Consider the following 18,105-nt stretch of genomic DNA (forward strand, 5'->3'; position numbering starts at 1 on the left):
TTGTTTACCACATTTGAACCGACAATGTTTAAACGCCGTACAAATGTCATATACAGCACATATACATGAAACGCCTTCAGAGTACGTCACTGATGTGACGACTGGGGATCAACTTTATCAAGCGACGCATTTTTTGTAGATTTTTTTTCTGTTGAAATCTAGTGAATAGTAAACAACTGCCCAAGTATTTTGTTGTTGTGTGATAAACTGAAATCCACAACATCGTGTTTTTTCGGGATAGGTTAACGCCTGATTCGCTCGCTGCTCTCTGAATGGAAATCGGTAAATTGTTTACCAGGGAAGGTAGGCTGCTGATTACCAATTCTAATATTCACGACATCGAGAATTCCGACCGAGAGTTATTTTGGTATATTAACATTTATTATAGTAATATCTTATTTTCGGACACCTTTGGACTGCAATCGTGGTGGACACAAATGGGCCTAAAAATTGGAGATTTGTAAATAAATTGAGTGTTAAAGTAAACATTATTTTGTGCTTGGATGCAAGCTCAATGGATTTCTACTTAAATAAATTCCTCGATAAGAATTGCATTTTTTTTTCTTGCAGCACTTCAAGTGAATGGGACAGTGGTTGCGATAGTGGCTCAAACATTCTTCTATAAAGTGAGTTTGAGTATATTCGACAAGTTTACGTCGTAGCACAATGAGACAAATGTAAAGACGTGATGTTAGTAAAAGTAATAATCCAGAATTACAGTGAACTTGTTTGCGTCTAGGTAATTGCGTGCGTTAATACCTGGATGAAAACGTATCAAAATGGCTTTTAAGGGAAAAAGAGCTTCTCACACTAATGCATTTGCACACTGAAAATATTCGTTATTCAGTGCACGTGCTGGTGTAACACCATCGCGAAAACGAAAACGACATTAGTATTACTCAGCTTTGGGCCGTAAACAATGATTTGCATTTCCCTTATTTACGACGATGCTTTCTTGAGTTGAGAGAAAAACTGAGAGATAAAGCATCGTATTACAATTAAAATGGTTTGAAAGATTTAAATACGAATAATGTAGTTGCGGCACAAAAAGAGAAATATTCTGACCGATTTAAAAAGTAAAATTGAACAAATAAAAAGAATTTATTTTAAAGTGTATATACCGGAAGTGGAAGGGGAAAATTATTGTTTATGTAGAATGGGTATTGAAGATTACACATATTTTTAGAGCCAGAACGGTTTTTAATCGGTGTGACGTCTGCAAAATTATAGATTTGTCTTTCAAAAAAAATATACCGTGAAAAAAAAACAAGTTTTTTCAGTATAACAAATAGAAAAAAAAACTAGTTTTTTATATATTTTGTAAAAACTACACAAAAGGTTAGCTCAACATGGATCATAGAAAAAATAGTATAGTGTCTTCGACAAAGTTGTAGATGTTGTCCTTTAAAAAAATATAACAAATAGAGATCAAACTTGAAAAAAATGAAAGATTATCGCTTTTTAACCCTATTAATTTTGGTGCTCCTAGCCGGCTCGGAAAAGGCCGATAAAGGGCCACGAGTGATTGTTCTCCGGGTTCGTCGCTTCTACGTTTGCCATTTTTTCGATAACTTTAAGGACGTATAAGGTAAAAAGGGGCAAGTGGAATCACGAATTCAATAAAAAGTTCTGAGTGAAAATGTCAAAATACTCAAACGTTCATAATTTTTTTGTTTCTCATTTTAACATCACAAAATTTTGACAGATTTTAGTTCATATTGTCGTCTTCAATATGTAAAAAAAAATATTTTTTAAAAAGGTACTTTTTGAGATATTTAATATTTTTTAATAATTTGGAAAATTTGGCACAGAAAAAAAAATTTTTAAAGTGTGTATATTTTTTCTAGAGCCGCCTACAACTTTGCTGAAGACACCATTTCAATCGAATAAGCCGTTTTTCTGATATAGAAGTTTTTATCTAACAGTCACCATTTTGAAAAGGCCCTTTTGGAGCAGCAGTCGTGAGTCTACATGAAGAACTGATATCATAAAATGACCTCTTTATCATAAAGGAACAACTGTGATAAGTTTCAGCAAAATCGGAAATGACATGCCAAAAAAAAAAATATTTTTACCTATTTTCCATGTAATGCCTCTATATTAAATATGCTATTTTTTGTGTTAGGAGATAAATAAATTATTATTTTGGTCTTAGAACATGTAAAAATATGAAACATTGCTAATAAACAAAATTTCAATCTTTATTGGGTACAGAGTTACAGAAAAAAACCTTAAAAATTACTTAAAAATCAGTTGTTTGTACTTCATCTTTGTTTGCTGCACTTTACAAGAAAATGTTGTTCGGAAAAAGCATTGGGGCATATGAAACACACGTTTCGGGCGAAGACTACACATTTGCAGGATTTTTCCTTGAAAAGTTATAACATACTATGGCTTATTTTTCGATAACTTTAGGAACGTATAGTGCAAAAAGTTGGTGGAGTGAGATAAATGCAACTTATAACAATTTTTAGTACTTGAGCTACACTTGAAGGAACCGCTCCTAAAGTTATCGAAAAACTATGCTAAAATATGCCATAACTTTGTGAGGAAAAGCCCTAACGATGTGTGGTCTTTGGCAAAAATATGTGTTTTGTCCCAACAATTCCTCCGAACAACATTTTTACGTAAAACGCAACTAGCGAAACTTATGTAAAATAAACTAAATTTTGAGTAACTTCCATATAATATGTTTCATAACTTTGTACCCAATAAAGACAGGAATTTTATTTGTTCAGCAAAATTTCATGATTTCGAATTTTCTACAACTTTTTCAAATAAACTGTCCCTCTATCTGTTGACAAAAAGTTTTTGTAGTAAACTTTTCATTTTCTTTTGATAATTTGAGATTAAGCGGGTCGTTCATACAAATAATTGTTCCGAAGACACAATTAGGTAAGGATGAAGGTGAAAGACGCTATGGCATTAAGTTCCTCTTTTTGCCTTTTTGGACCACTGTGCAGTGTAATCTACTATTGAAAAATATTGTTGAATATCTTATTAAAACAGCAAATCAGTTACATCTCCAGTCTCGCCTCTATGAACTTAGCTATCTATCTGGGGCACTACCTATCTTTCACTCCGAACTGGTCCCTTCTTATAGCATTTCTCACTAAACTCTGCTCAACGGGTATTTTTTTTATAAACAGAAGCACACAGCGAAACTTCCTGCAAATGATGTTTGTTTTGCACGAATTTCGATGTATAAATATGTACTCTAAAATTTATATCACGCAGATAATGGTGTGTAGGTAGGCTGTTGTTGACAAATGTTTCACCTTGCCACGTGACATTCCTCCTGATGTCTGCACCCAAAATTTGTATCGTCATCACTAACGCTATCCTTTGATAAGCTGGGGACGATAATTTGCATTCTAAAATCAATGTTTCCAACAAATTTTCGAGTGCTTTTCATTAATCTGTAATTGTTTCACACACTAATCAATTTGGCTTTTCCAAGTAGTGCTGTCAAACACAACCTATCAGAAATAATGCGACAATCGTTTTTCTGCCCACTCACGAGTATTCTTCTATAGTTGTTTACATTCCGAAAATCCCATCGAAAATAGCACAGGTCTACGACATCGAGGAGATAGCCTTGACATGTGACCTATCGCCAGGGTGAAAGGGTGGGGAGGGGGGTTGTGAAACAAATTCTGGGCGCCTCATTTACTTTGCACGTCCGACGGCGTGGGCGTCTGACGGCACGTTAGACGGATATCCTTTGGCATCGTCCCACGCTACGTACGATTGGATGCTAAAAATAGCGCTGCGCCCAAATAATGCTAATGCGGTGTAAGATGGCAAGTCTTGTTATTCCTTTCTTGTCACCGTCATCACCCACTTTCGCCTTCTGTCGGTGAAGAAGGGCGGCGGGTTGTTTTTCTTCGTGTGCTTCGCTGCGGACACGGATTGCGATGGCTCGGAAAAAGATCGATCCCAATGGTTTCCTCCCCTTTGTAGGCGAATTGTATCGATTCAAAATAAAAACATAGAAAACCATTCAACGCCGTTCGCAGCACAGTGCAAACAAACAAATAAGAGGAAATTGCAATAAAACTACATCGACACGTGATTTTATAGGTAAATAGCATTTCTACCAGTGTGATACAAGAGCGACTTTTCAAATATCGAGCGAAACCTTTTCATGGTCAACAAGTCTTCTGTCCGTGTACCTACATTTGTTAGATGCTAAGACACCAAACTAACCAGCAAATTCATGAACTTACCGGTAACAGCTGTGTGCTGTGCTGAGAGGTGAAGTTCAAGGCCTGTCTTGTGTGGAGTTTAATAGCTTTTCTTACCTATGCACAAAGCTGATGGGTGGCCGGTTTTGGCAGCTTGAAACCAACACAATAACCCTAATACCGAGAATGGATATCACTTCAGTATGTACAACAGAACTACCACTTTCAGTCAGTCAGTCCGTGGGTAAATATTTACTACAGCAGAAGTACATATTCACTGGCGTAAATAATTTGAGCACAAATTAGCAGACATTAACACATACACGATGGTGAACCTCTCGAATTCGGTTTCGATGTTTTACGTTATCAAGAACGCAAACGTGCGGCAAGTAATCGAACATATGGATATTGATGCTTGGTACACTGACACCGAGTAGTTAACACGAGCAAAAAACATTTCGCATATATCGGTTACATAGTATAAATTGATCTGAATTATATAAAACGTTTTTTGTTTCGTTATTTTATTTTCTACAAAGTAACATTTAATCTTATGATCTTGATGTTTCTGCTCCCCTTTCAGAGTCACACATTGGTAGTTACGATTGGCCGAGAGAGCGCACAACAAAAACGGATATGAGCGGTGTTGGCAGTGGTGGACACGGCACCGACAGCGGCAACATCGGCTTTTCCAGCATTCCAGAGTTTTACGACCAGTCCAGCGTGAGCAGCGTCAGCACGATTAAGCTCGAGTCAACGTCACCCAGTCCGTCCCCAAGTACCACCACTTCCATGATGGACGCATTGAGTAGTAACCCGATTTTGACAACGGCTTCGGTTCCGATTCCATCTCGCAGTGCAAATCAGCGAGCGATGATAACGGATCTGTCGGATTATGTTTTCGATATTGATCAGTCCCAGTCGCCCCAGATGCTACAGGACATCAGTTTTGTGACAACGGGCTCCAATTCCGGGCTTCACACATCGACCCCAGTCGATACTATTTTTACACTGCAAAACATATCTGAAAGTGGCTTCATAAGTGACGGCATCCAGATCGGTACAACGAACGTTAGTGGCTTCGGCACGAATGAAATCTGGACAACAGATTCGTTTGGACAGATTGTTTCGCCATCTTCAACAGTATCCTCTACACCAAACGCGGTTGGCCAACAGGGCCAGTTCCATATGGATGAAGACGATATTTATCAGCTGGAAAAAGATGAACTGATAAGTGGTCTGAATGACATTTTCGCCACCGATCTGTTGCATGAAGATTTTATGATGTTGAACCCTTCCTTGAGTCATCCATCGCCCAATCTCAGTGGAAACAGTGGAAGTGGAAGCGCTATTCACTTGTCGCCAAGCCTGCCACAGCAAATTTTACGTTCCAATACAAATACAAGCACAAATAACAATTTGTTAATGACCCTCGGAAGTAACGTACAGTTAACGAGTGATTTACTGCTTTCGACAACGTGTGAACTTTACGACGATCGTTCTCAGATATCTACTTCTCCGTACACATCCAACCAAATCAATTCGCCAGCAGCTTTCTCACCAGGAAGCCACAGCTCCAGTCCGTCACTAGGCTATTCACAAACACTAACCCCTCCACCTCAGAGCCATGGCCAGCAGCAGCGTCAATTGAATACGTTAAATAACAACCGCATGATCAAGGTCGAAAGTCCAGAACAAACAAAGACTCAAAATGTAACCAACAATAATGTCGTTCGTAGTCCGAACAACGTGGGCCAAGTCCAATACAATCCAAAGTATTCAACACTGCAACAATTGCTAATGAGCAACACGGCGGATCGAACTGGATTATTACTCGGACAGTCCGTGCCTGGTAACAGCTCCTCCGTTCTGATAAGCGGAACATCGCTTAGTCCGGGTGGTTTTAGTGGGCGCCGTATACTGCACCATCGACAAGCTCAGGCTGGTTCAAGTCACTCAGGTATTGGAGGAGCTGGCAGCGGTGGAGGCACGAGTGGTGGTACTATGTCCCGGTTGTCCTCCTCGGCTCCTACCCACATCGGCATGGACATGATGATGTGGCAACGTAGGGAACCACGACCGCATCTGCTTTCTACTGGAAGCCTTGCTGAAGCTGGATCAACTTCTTCCCTGAGTACCGGAAGTGTACTGAGTCCAGAAGCACCAGATTTCTCTCACGACGAAGGATACTCGGATGACAGTGATCATTACGAAGATTACTCCAGTCATGATGGTAAATTGTTTGTATTTCTTTTAAATAAGTGCCCACTAACAAACACTCTTTTCTGCAGAGGACTCCGACACAGAGGACCCAAGCCGGATCTCCGGTGGGACATTATCCAGTTCGAAAGCAAAACGGTATTTTTGGCAGTACAACGTGCAAGCAAAAGGCCCGAAGGGCCAACGGCTGGTTATTAAAACGCAGATGGAAGATCCGCACGTGCTGAACGAAGTTACCGATCCGGTTTTCAGTCCACACTGTTCGGTTCGCGGTATCAAGGTTTGTAGCTCAAATCCATCGTGTTTGCTGCCGATGGCCATCAATCCTAGACGCACTGGCCACCGTCGCGCTGTCTCGGGATCAGATTCCAATTAAATTGTTTTCTCTTGATAATTCTCTTAAGAACCTTCGTTTACAGCACAGTGGCAAAGCCCGCAAGGGAGACGGTAACGATCTGACGCCCAATCCGAAAAAACTGCACAGCATCGGCAAGGAACTGGACAAGCTGGGTCGGGTGATCAACGATATGACACCGGTCAGCGAGCTACCGTTCAACGCGCGACCCAAAACGCGAAAGGAGAAGAACAAGCTCGCCTCGAGGGCCTGCCGGTTGAAGAAAAAGGCACAGCATGAAGCCAACAAGATCAAGTTGTACGGACTTGAGACTGAACACAGTGAGTATAGTTTATTCGAGCTAATTTCCATTTTGATAATGACTGTCTACTGTCGACGTTCAAGTTCTTTAAATACCGAAAAATGTAATATAGTTCTGGTGAGTTTTGTGTTGAGGTGCTGGTTTATCAAATCAATCCTGAATACACCTAAACAATACTACGCAGTCTGATTAGTACCTGAAAAATATAACACGGGGACGTTTTTTGGCCAAAGTCGATTTAATTTTTCAACATACTCTCCTTTAAGGTCAATACAGCGCGTCCAACGATTTTCTAACTTTTTGATACCGTCCGAAAAGTACTCTATCGGGAGGTCTCCAAAATTTGCCTCAGTTTCAATGAGCTTCTCATTTAAGTAAAAACGCTTACCGGTGAGCCATCTCTTCGGGTTAGTAAACAAGTAATAGTCGCTGGGGGACGATTCTGGTGAATACGGTGGCTGAGGAACCAATTCAATGCCGATTTCATGCAATTTTGCTTGTGTAACTATGCATGAATGAACAGGCGCATTGTCGTGATGATAAGGCGGTTTTTTTTCTTCAAATGTGGTCGTTTTTCGGCGATTCCGATTATCAATCGGTCCAATAATGATGAATAGTATGCTCCGGTTATGGTTTAACCACAGACTAACAGACATAACACGTCGAACAAATTTTCAAGAAAATCATCGTTTGGATGATTCCAGCACTTTACGTTAGTAACACTAGCACCATCTGCTGTCGTGTTCGCGCTGCGTCATGTATTTCGACATCAGCGCCAGCGTTACTGCATGTGTCAAATGGGGAACTACAAAATATGTATGAGATTGCATGACAGCGCCCCAGACGACGATTTCACGCGATGACTGTTATTCGATTGAAAATTTGAAATAAACGTTTTTTGGGCGATGGAGCTAGGTTCCAGTGTTACGTCTGTTAGTCTGTGGTTTAACATTTTTCAAGATAGTCCACGAATATTATGCCATGTGCATCCCAAATTCCGGCCCAATAATGCGTATCAGAGCACTTTGGACCGGTAAAACCCACTGTTTTACCTGTTGCGTTGTCCCAGAAGTGTAGTAATTGATGCAGGTTTCATTCATGATTATGAATCGGCGCGAAAACTCGGTCGGCTTACGCGAAAATAATGCAAAATTCTGCTGGGAAGTCGCACAAGCATTCGTTTTTGGTTTACTGTGAGCAAACGCGGCACCCATCGCGCGCAGCGCTTCTTCATGCCCAAAACTGAATGAACGATAATGCCCACGCGTTCTAAGGTCATGCCTACAGCATTAACTACCTCTCTCAATTTCATTTTGGAATCATTCAACATCATATCATATCATGAGCGGGGGCCTAGTGTGGTTGGTAACGTCTCCGTCAACCACGCTCGACGCCAGGGTTCGAATCCCACCGCCGACATAGGTGTCGATGGTTGTGAGGTGGCGTGATCCACTCACAACCAACCCAACTGGTCTAGATTCAATCCTAGCCGACACCGGGAGATTTTCTGAGGCGAAAAATCTCTGGGATCACGCCTTCCATCGCATGAGGAAGTAAAGCCGTTGGCGCCGGTCCGTTAATAAACGGGTCGTGATTTAGGGTCCTGGGTGTGGAGTCGCCTCCCTAGGCGTCGGTGATTGGCCACAACAGTGGCGGAACTAGACCGACGGAAAATAAGCGAGAATAAAAAAAAAAAAAACATATCATGGATTTTTTCGACGTTTTCTGGTGTAGTGATCTCCGTTCCAATCGGCGGTGCAGAGTCCGGGTAATACTTATCCAGCTTGGCCTTTGTCTCGGATATCGTTTTCTTGCGTAGATAGTAGTGTGTGATCAAAACTCGAAACTCAGATTTTTCGTATGAAAAAAAAAAGAAAAACTCGAAGGTTAGTCGCTTCTCAGTGCTGTAACTTGTAAATGCGTAAACATAAATGGCTGAAGTTTTGAGCGGCGTCGTTTGCAGGATCAAGCTCGTCAAAAATGGTTCACATAAGTGAATACCAATGCTATCTCTTAGAATTTGCAGGTACCTATCACACTGCCTAGTATCACAATAGATGAAAGTTGAGGTTGTTCTAGAAACAAATCTAGCATCTGTTATAACCTTTCTCAGAAGTTTCCGATACATAGCGAAGAGTGGTCATATGAAAAAGCCAAGCAAAATCTCATTAAAGTTACAGTGACCTTATTAGCGAAGTTTTCGAATTTCTCTTGATTTTGACGCATTGATCAACAGTTTTTACAAATTCCATTGATTTTTACAAACTCATTGATGCATTGAGCACATATCCAACGAGTGCAGGGTCTACCCCAAAATCGACTGCCTCTTCCGATGCGGGATCTACCCTGAACTCTATCGGGATTCCTGTTAAATTAAGCCTGTGCTGACCGTTTCTCTGGCATTCCAGCTATATGCCCAACCCACTGCAGCAGAGCCTGACAAAGTCATTTTCAATTGACAATTATCAGGTTATAGTGACGCTTTGACCCGTCGCTTTCAATTGAAAATTATTTATATCATTCTCGAGCACTTCGTGAGTCATATGAAAACTACTCGAAAGCTCTTGCGGAGATTATCACCGTCACTCTCACATGACGATTCTCAATTGAAAATGGCAATAAACGCTGACGGAGACTGGAGGTTTCCATACAGTACTTCACGCATATATAGGGAAGAGGGAGAAAAGAAAATCGTGACGATATGAAATGGAGGACGCCAACACCAGTTTCACAACCCGATGTAGTTACGCAGTACCAGTGACCAACAGTGAAAAAAATTTCCAAAACATTGATCGGGACTTGCGTGACGTATTTATTGGATGCCATTGCTGTTTTAACTGCGGCTTGCGGTATTAGAAAATTATCATCAAACGACGCGATGCGGTGCTAACTTCAATTGAGACGCAGAAGAAAAGGAAAAAGTCTCTCTCTCCGTCACTCTCTGGCGTCTGTACGACAAGCCCTATTCTCGCAGCTGCCCTTTTGAGAGGTCCGAAGGCCTCTTCCACCGCACTACGGTTAATATCAATGATGTCGATATCATCCGCAAAACCTAGGATGAGAGTTCGTCATGATAGTGCCTCTCTGCAAGCCAGCCCTCCGTCTATCACCTTCCTGATATAGTCGTTAGTACTGGGATCCAATTGTCAAAAATGTCTTATATAAGGCGTACAAGTGTGCGGTACACTACAACGAACAATGCAAAACAATCCAGAAACCGAATGGAGGGAAAAATTTGGATTTAGGTTTCGACAGTGATATTCTAGAACAAAATACTTTCTTCTACAAAGTTGTAACATATGATAAAGCGCTCATTTTCATGTAATCAAAACATTAGGGTGACCAAAGTTTTCAATGAAATCAGAAATCCAACATTTTTTTCTTTGTTTTTATTTTGTTAATTCCAATTTTTTTATTTCAATTTTCACATCCAAATTGTCTTTAGACAACTTTTGGAGCTTTTTAAGACAAACCAATCTTGGATATCTCAATACTGTTGAAAGTTATTGATGTCTTTCTTTTGTTTATCGTTCTTTTCGGGGCAATCATGAAAAATATTTCTTGGCTTTAGTTTGAAGGCCACACGCCAAAACGGAAAACAATTTAATGCCCTCAGGAAGTATAAGTATTCCCCATTCAGCAGATGTAACGAATCGAAAGCTATAAAGCGGTCAGACGACGTCTTACATCCCTTTTCATGAACCGCACAAAAATAATTGCTCAAATAAAAAAATCGCATGGATCAAAATTAGCACGAAAACTGGGGTATCTGTATATTTACATTTTCGAAGAAATTCATGTTTTTATTTATTTGTAACTTGTTTCATTTTCATATAACCATCCCTTTCTTGCAGAACGTCTGATCAATGGCATCAACCAAATGAAACAGATCCTGGTGAGCAAATGCAGCCAAAATCCAACCGAGCCCTCCGAAGAGCATAAACAGCAGTTGGAAACTTTGGTCCAAGCTGCCACAAGTGAGTAGTGCATGTTGGGTAAATTTCAATCTGAAACCTTCTTTACAGCAGAATATATTTGCTTTCCAGAAATTAAAATCGCTGGTAACTCAACGGAATTTGTCAACAAAATTTTGGAGAACATCAAGGCCGGCAACAACATTTCCGTCGACAAAGCGCTGGAAGATTTCTAGGTCAGCGGTGCCGTAAGGAAGGATGGGCGTGGGACGACCACCAAACCGAAACGATTTGAATGATGAGACTGTAAGATAATACTAGACTCTAAGAAACGGATGGAACATTTATATCTTCTGAACACATTATGGTCTATAATGGAAAATAATCAGTCGTAATATCTAAAGAAAAAATCTTAAAATGCAGTGCACATGATACACTATTTACCCTCTATATATTTTGTACGAATGACGCAATCGAGCACAACAAACGCAACGGCCATCAATTGTGATTATTTTTATATTATTCGGACACTACTTAGAAGGATGCAAGCCAACCGGCTGATCAATATCAGGGAGCGCAAGAGTATAATATATTTTCTTGTAGTGATCTGTCGTGACTAATCGTGAAGGCACAGTGAAACTGGATTCCTCACTCGTAAAGAATGCGGTGATATCTGATTAACGGTTCAACCGAGTGATAGGGCAGCAAAAGTTCAGGTCGATTTCACCTCCGAGAAAAAAAAGGAGTATAATGTTAAACACGGGAGACAAAAGGCGAACGAACACAGAGTGCTCCTTGCTAATAATTGAGATTAGGAAGCTCGAAAAATTGTGAATTTTCAAAGTATAACTTATAATCAGCTGTTTATGGTGTGAACGCAGGTTGTGGTGCTTGATTTGAATCTATAGAGCATTCGCCATTAGATTCCGATTCGGCAGCTGACAGCAGTATGAGGAAAAATTAAAAAAGGAAGTAACTGATGATGATAACTTATGTACCTTATATATTCATATGATTAACTACCGATTAAGCTCCAGTTTGTATGGATATCACTATAAGAGAATTTTTTATCGAGTGGTAGCATTAAGCAGGAAGTTGGCCACAGTGTTGCAAATGTTTCAGAGCTGGCAAAGTTTTACTATATATATTGCAAAACAATTATCTCTATTCGATTACTTTACTCTTCTTGTTAATCATTAGGACAGAAATGTCCAGTTGTGAGCATGATTCTATATTGTACGCAATAGGTAAGCCTTTTCTTATTTCATTTGCTTCGGGAAAGTGAAAATGACTTGTTTTGTTCTGTAAATTACAGAGAGCTTATATAAAAGGCATATAACTACCATATTTCTCAAATGGAACGTAGGAAAGACGATGGACAGTTTTCACTTTTTTGAAAATTTCAGTTCTACCGGTTGGTAGCGAAATGTTTCAGTTACGGTACTAAACTAGTGGTACGGCAGGCGTAAAACGAGTGTCTTCGCACGAACCAATTTGCAATAGTCATTACCTTTCCAACGATGCATTTATATAACAGTGTGTGTTAGTGTTGCTGAAACATTTTGCAAACTTCTGGGAGTTGCCATAATGTTTTTACATCTGAAGTTATGTTCAAGTTTTCCATTTTGTATTTTTTTTTAGTTTGTTCTTATTATACAACATCTGTGATTACCTTTGTTAGTGAGTGTCTTTTTTGGTTTTTTTTCCTTTTTAGCGCTAGGAATTAGGGTTGTAAAAGGTTTGCGTATTTGTTAAGAGTAGGGTTATGAAAATTTAAAAAAAATCATTGACGATGTTGGCAAGAGTAGTTTTAAATTGAAAACGATATTAGACGGTTCCTAATGAGTTCGATCGAGAAGGCAAACAACATATTACTGTACTACACACCATTTCTTAGTTTTCTCCGAACATGGAGCTGGACTCGGGGCTAATAAAATGCATTTTATTGTAATTTACCGATTGTTCAACAAGCTAGCCAGCCTAAAAGTGGGAATTCTATCCATAATTTTTCAGTCTGAGTTCTAAACGCTTCAACAGATCAAAATAGCGTTTGAGCGGGCACAACATTTTGTGCAGACTGAAAGGGAGCAGAGAAAACATGCCGATTACCTTGAAAAAAAATCTTGTGTAGGTACCTGTACGAGCAACCAAGTAACAAAACAGATATTTAGGAATCTACGAATAGTTTTAGTGTTAAACAAAAAAATCAATCTGGTCAAAACTGCTACCTCATAAAATTGACAAACTCAAACGATAGCACGAAAATACCAAACCAACAAACAAGAAGTAACGCTAAAAAGTCATCGTAGGAAAAATACGGTGATAATCAATAGTTTTGATCAAGCTAAACAACAGCGCAACGACGACGATGATCGGCATCGGATTAACAAACTACGAGTATGATAGTTGCCATAAACATGTAGAAGGCTCCAATAGGGACACAAAACAAACATACAAAACGAAAGTGTCGTTAAAAACGCACCACGAAAAGACTTGCAAATGTCGCTACCATAGATTTGATTTCCATGAAACGGGATACTATGCATACACCTTGAACTAAACAACAAACTTTTTTTTCAAAAAAAAAAAAAAACTACCTACATCTAAACTCTATTTCAACAAAATCCCCTCATTGGAAAAAATCACTATAATTGAACTATATTTATAAATAGGTACTAGCGTGGTTCAGCTAATATTCTGAAAAAATGTAATAGCTGTGCTTATGTTGGCTAAGATGAGATGAACATACAAATAAAAAATCTAAAACTTAAAGGTTTGTTGGTCATTTGTATTTTGAGAATTTTTCAGTTTAATCTTAGTGTTCCCTTAGTCCTCCCCTATCGATGTTCACATGCTGTGAACTTCATGAAAATCCCTGGATTGTAGAAAATGAATGTCGCTCTGCTCAGCATATCATGTCTCTCGATATATCTATCAGCTTGGTCGGCTTAGTCTTTCTGATATTTACTATGATATTGACTCTAAAACATATGCCGCGTTTCTGAACAATTGATGTCGAACTTATGACGGAGATTTTGGTATTGATTCTGTGTAATAGGAAAGAATTCTTGCGGCGATTCGCTACAATACTTTTAGACCTACGTAGTACTGGAGAAAAAAACTTTCAAAAATTGGTGGTTCAGAATGTGTCCATGTACTGTACAAAAAAATGAGGGAATATTCACGATAAATTGTACCAAAACTGTAAATTACTAGCCGTTCAATGATTGACGATTTATTCACGATTTTTTACCAACAGATTCAGGGCCTTTTTAACCAATTGAAGAGTAATTTTTTTTTAATAGAATAAAATCTGTACAGTCATCTCTAATTTTGGGCGACAAATTTATGATTTGAACAATCAGTTTAATCCCGACTCGATGGGTGTTACTGATCACCCAACCTACGGAACGACTGCAATGCTTTTGCTTGAGGAATTTGAGTACAATTTTACAACCAAGTTTTATGTTTGCTACTATAAAACTGTGTAGGATATGGTTTGAGGACAAAACAATTCTGCACATGCAATGTAGTTAGTATTGTGCTTGTGGTTAAAGGATAATAAAAGCTTAAAAGTCATTTATCGATATAGAAATCGATTTTGATGTGCGGGAAACGAGTTGAACTCGCCAGTTAGTCTAAGAAATAGTCTTTGACATTTGATTTGATAGGAAAAGGTCGCAAATGGTATAATGATAGAGAAAATCGAATCAATTTTATATGTTATGTGAGGTACATTAGTAGGGATACCATCCGACATGTCCTGATTATGAAGTCCTATTTGGGCGTCCTGATTTATTTTTTTATATTTTAGCATTTGTCCTGATTTTCTGGAGATATTTATCTTTCTGGTGTGGCAATGAGCAGAATTTTTCAAAATTGCTCAATAAGTGTTTTAAATTCCAGGTCACAACGCTCACTGAGATCGAAATTTTTCATTGGTTGAATCTCACTAGAGTAATAAGACGAATCTATCACGCGTTGACCGTTACCATTATACATCTGGCATTTGTTAAGTTTATGTTGAAACAGTTTACGTGTGTTGAATTTTTAAAGTATCTACTAATGCGTAATAATTCAAAGTGGTTTGATGAAAGTGGATCGTCAGAGATACACTCAGATTTATTACTAGGTATTTTTCTACACGGATTTTCGAATTAACGTTTTTTTTCACGCGGATTTTTAAATCGAAGGATTTTCAAATTACGCGTTTTTATACGCGAATTTTTTTATTAACTCGTTTTTCCGCGAGGTACGTATCCCCGCGTAAAAAAACTGAGCAAATCAAACATTACGAGTTATATTTGCTTATATTTCGAAGAATAGATTAACTTAGACAAATTTGTGCCCAGGAAAGGTGTCCTGATTTCTAACTTTGACCAGATGGTATCCCTATACATTAGGTTGTCTATTTGAGAATTGGAACTCACGCATATGACTCATGTACCTAGTAAGCGACCATATAAAAATGAAAAGGACATTCGTGCAACAAATATAAGACGACATTAATGGTGACTTGTCTAGCGATTAACGTAACGTGACATTCACGGAATACGCATCACTTGAAAACTATGTTGCATGCTGATTTGTTTAATACACAAAAATGTATACGTAATTTCAGAGTCTATGTTTAAGAGTCCCGCAAAGATGAAACCAAAGGAACCAAATCAGTGTCAAACGAGGGTACCAATCGAGGAATGTAAATAAACAAGGTGATAATTTTAGGAGTGGATGAAAAGTGTTGTAATTGAGCGTAATAAAGAATATGTGTTTTTCCGAAGTTTTACTTACACATTTTAATCCAACATTAAACCTGTACACTGGTTCACTTAAATTTAACAAAACATCACCGGTGTAATCTTTCAAAACTGTGTACCTTGTGAAGAATTTCAAAAAATGATATTCGCTTATGCATGGTGAAAAACAGAACTGTATAGCTCTTGGCAAGGGAATGGTATGGTAGCCTTCAAGCGTTACGAACATCTATTTTTGTACCGTTTGTCCCAAAACTACTTTTTCTGCTGTCACAGTTTGCTTCACTTTGCTTTGGGACACAATAAATGTACTAAATATCACTTAGAATATCGCATACCATGTGAAAACCTTAAGAAATTTCTCAAAACTGTCTGATATGCTATCAATAATTGCAGTCTACATTTAGCCGGTTTGCCCGAATCAACATAAGATAAGGGTGAACTGCCCATTTTTCGGGTGCCAGTGCCAGTGATGTTGGTAACGCGTCAAATGTATGGTAGCTGACAGCGATGCCATTCCCGTGGTTCTTGGCAACAAACGGCACAAAAACTGTGTTGCCGAAACGATAGATTTTCTCTTCGCGCGACTCTATATACCATAGACTCTGCGTAATTTAGGTTACTTACCTGACATCTTTCAAGAGATTTTGGAATCACCACGGTCGATACACAAGCTAATTGTATACAAGGTTGCGTGCAAGCAATTATTTTTGATATTTCACCAAAGTCAGTAGATGATCGATCGATTCATAAAATATTTAAATAAATTTGATAGCTCAGTCCGTTTATTCTCTCGCCAACGACCGAACAGTCAAGATCGTAGTTGAAGATCAGGCTTGTGAATATGAAGGATTGATCGCGAAGTTTTTTAAAGTTTTATAAAATTTGCATTGATAAAGTAAGAGTGTGATAATTAAGTCAATTACATATAGAAACATACGATAAATAATCCGTGAAGAAAAAAAAAATACGATAAATAATCAGTAAGTAACTCAATTTCCATTGTATTTTTTGTCGACCTCAATGGTGGCTGCCGCCATTTTGATCGAACGATTGAAGAGAAAATTCTGTTAATGAAAAGAGCGCTGTCGCGCTCTAATGTAACATTAGATTTAATGGAGGAAGACGACATAAGGAGTGACGATGGTCCTCCAGAAGAGATACCTAACACTACTGCCACTGATAAACGAAAACTCCAACATAACCGAAACCCGAATACCGATACTGAAAAACAAAATAAAATCAGGAAAACCGACATAGAAAATCAGTCTGACAAACAACAGACAGAAGATAAAAAATCGAAAAAGAAATTGAACAGACATGACAAGACTAGTAGCGATACCCCATACAAGGACGACTGGGAGAAACATACAACATTCAAAACATTCGTGATAGAAAAGAAACAGAGAATAAATACGCAAAATTCTTCAGAACCTGAAGAAAAATTCCCACACCCAATGGAAGTCGCGGAGATGCTGTATGACATTGGAGTTAAAGGGTACACAGATATGAAATCTATAGGAATAGGACGATTCCAAATAACATTCGACAAGCCCAGAGATGCTGAACAATTAATAAACTCTAAACTATTAAGAGCCAGTTCGCGAAGACCGCAACTGGGTCTTGTTTCGAGGTTTTCCGATTGGACTGAAACTTTCAGGGTTTGTTTATCTAAATAACAGAGCAATGTTTTGCATATTATCAGATTTTTTGAAAAGGGGTAAGTGGGGTAAAATAACCCGCCAAAAATTAATGTCAAAATACTGCTAAAAACGTAAAATTGCTATAACTTTGAGTAAACTGAACCGATTTCCATGAAAATTGGCATGTTTGTTTTACTCTATAAAAGGAACAAAAAGAGGGCTATTGGAAGTTGCTGTAGAGAATACATGCTGAGAAATTTGCATTTTTATAAAAAAAAATGGTGATTTTCACAGCTGTTTTTCTCTCACCAACAGATCTAGGATTAAAATCCAAACAATACGTTTTGTAGTGCAACTCAAGAGCTTTCATTTGATATATAAAGAAAATGCGCCGTTATAACGATGCGTGAGAAAATCCAATTTTTCTACAACATGTTTTTGACCATTATTTTGTACCCATTGTGGGAGAAGCGTTACTCCGCTATAGTTTTGAGTTTTGTTGAAATTTGGCATGCTATGTTGAGTCCGACCCTGGACCAATATCAATAGTTACTAGAGCAACGTTTTCTTAGAAACCTAATATAATATTTAATCAGAATTAAGAGAAAATTTGATCGTTCGTTATCAGTTGCTTGAAGCGCTAACACTCGTAAGTTTCTTGTTCTCCGAATTTCGTGATTCGAGATCAAATACTTAGAACATGCTAATTATACTATATAAAATCTAAGAGA

General features: G+C 38.5%; 1 protein-coding gene across 4 annotated transcripts in view; it reads left to right on the forward strand.

The window, feature by feature from the left end:
* The window catches only part of LOC129731705 (protein CREBRF homolog), a 47,304-nt gene extending 33,555 nt beyond the window's left edge, over window positions 1-13,749 (forward strand). For 3 of the 4 annotated variants that reach the window (XM_055691918.1, XM_055691920.1, XM_055691919.1), the window contains exons 2-6: window positions 4,771-6,420; window positions 6,479-6,687; window positions 6,812-7,082; window positions 10,918-11,040; window positions 11,110-13,749. In XM_055691918.1, the coding sequence (XP_055547893.1) occupies window positions 4,824-6,420; window positions 6,479-6,687; window positions 6,812-7,082; window positions 10,918-11,040; window positions 11,110-11,213 (2,304 nt within the window). In that variant the 5' untranslated portion in view covers window positions 4,771-4,823 and the 3' untranslated portion in view covers window positions 11,214-13,749. The remainder of the gene's footprint in view (window positions 1-4,770; window positions 6,421-6,478; window positions 6,688-6,811; window positions 7,083-10,917; window positions 11,041-11,109) is intronic. The other variant, XM_055691921.1, reaches the window with a different exon arrangement.
* Window positions 13,750-18,105: the final 4,356 nt, after the last annotated feature.

The sequence above is a fragment of the Wyeomyia smithii genome, chromosome 3 (genome assembly GCF_029784165.1).
Source record: "Wyeomyia smithii strain HCP4-BCI-WySm-NY-G18 chromosome 3, ASM2978416v1, whole genome shotgun sequence".
Lineage (NCBI taxonomy): Eukaryota > Metazoa > Arthropoda > Insecta > Diptera > Culicidae > Wyeomyia > Wyeomyia smithii.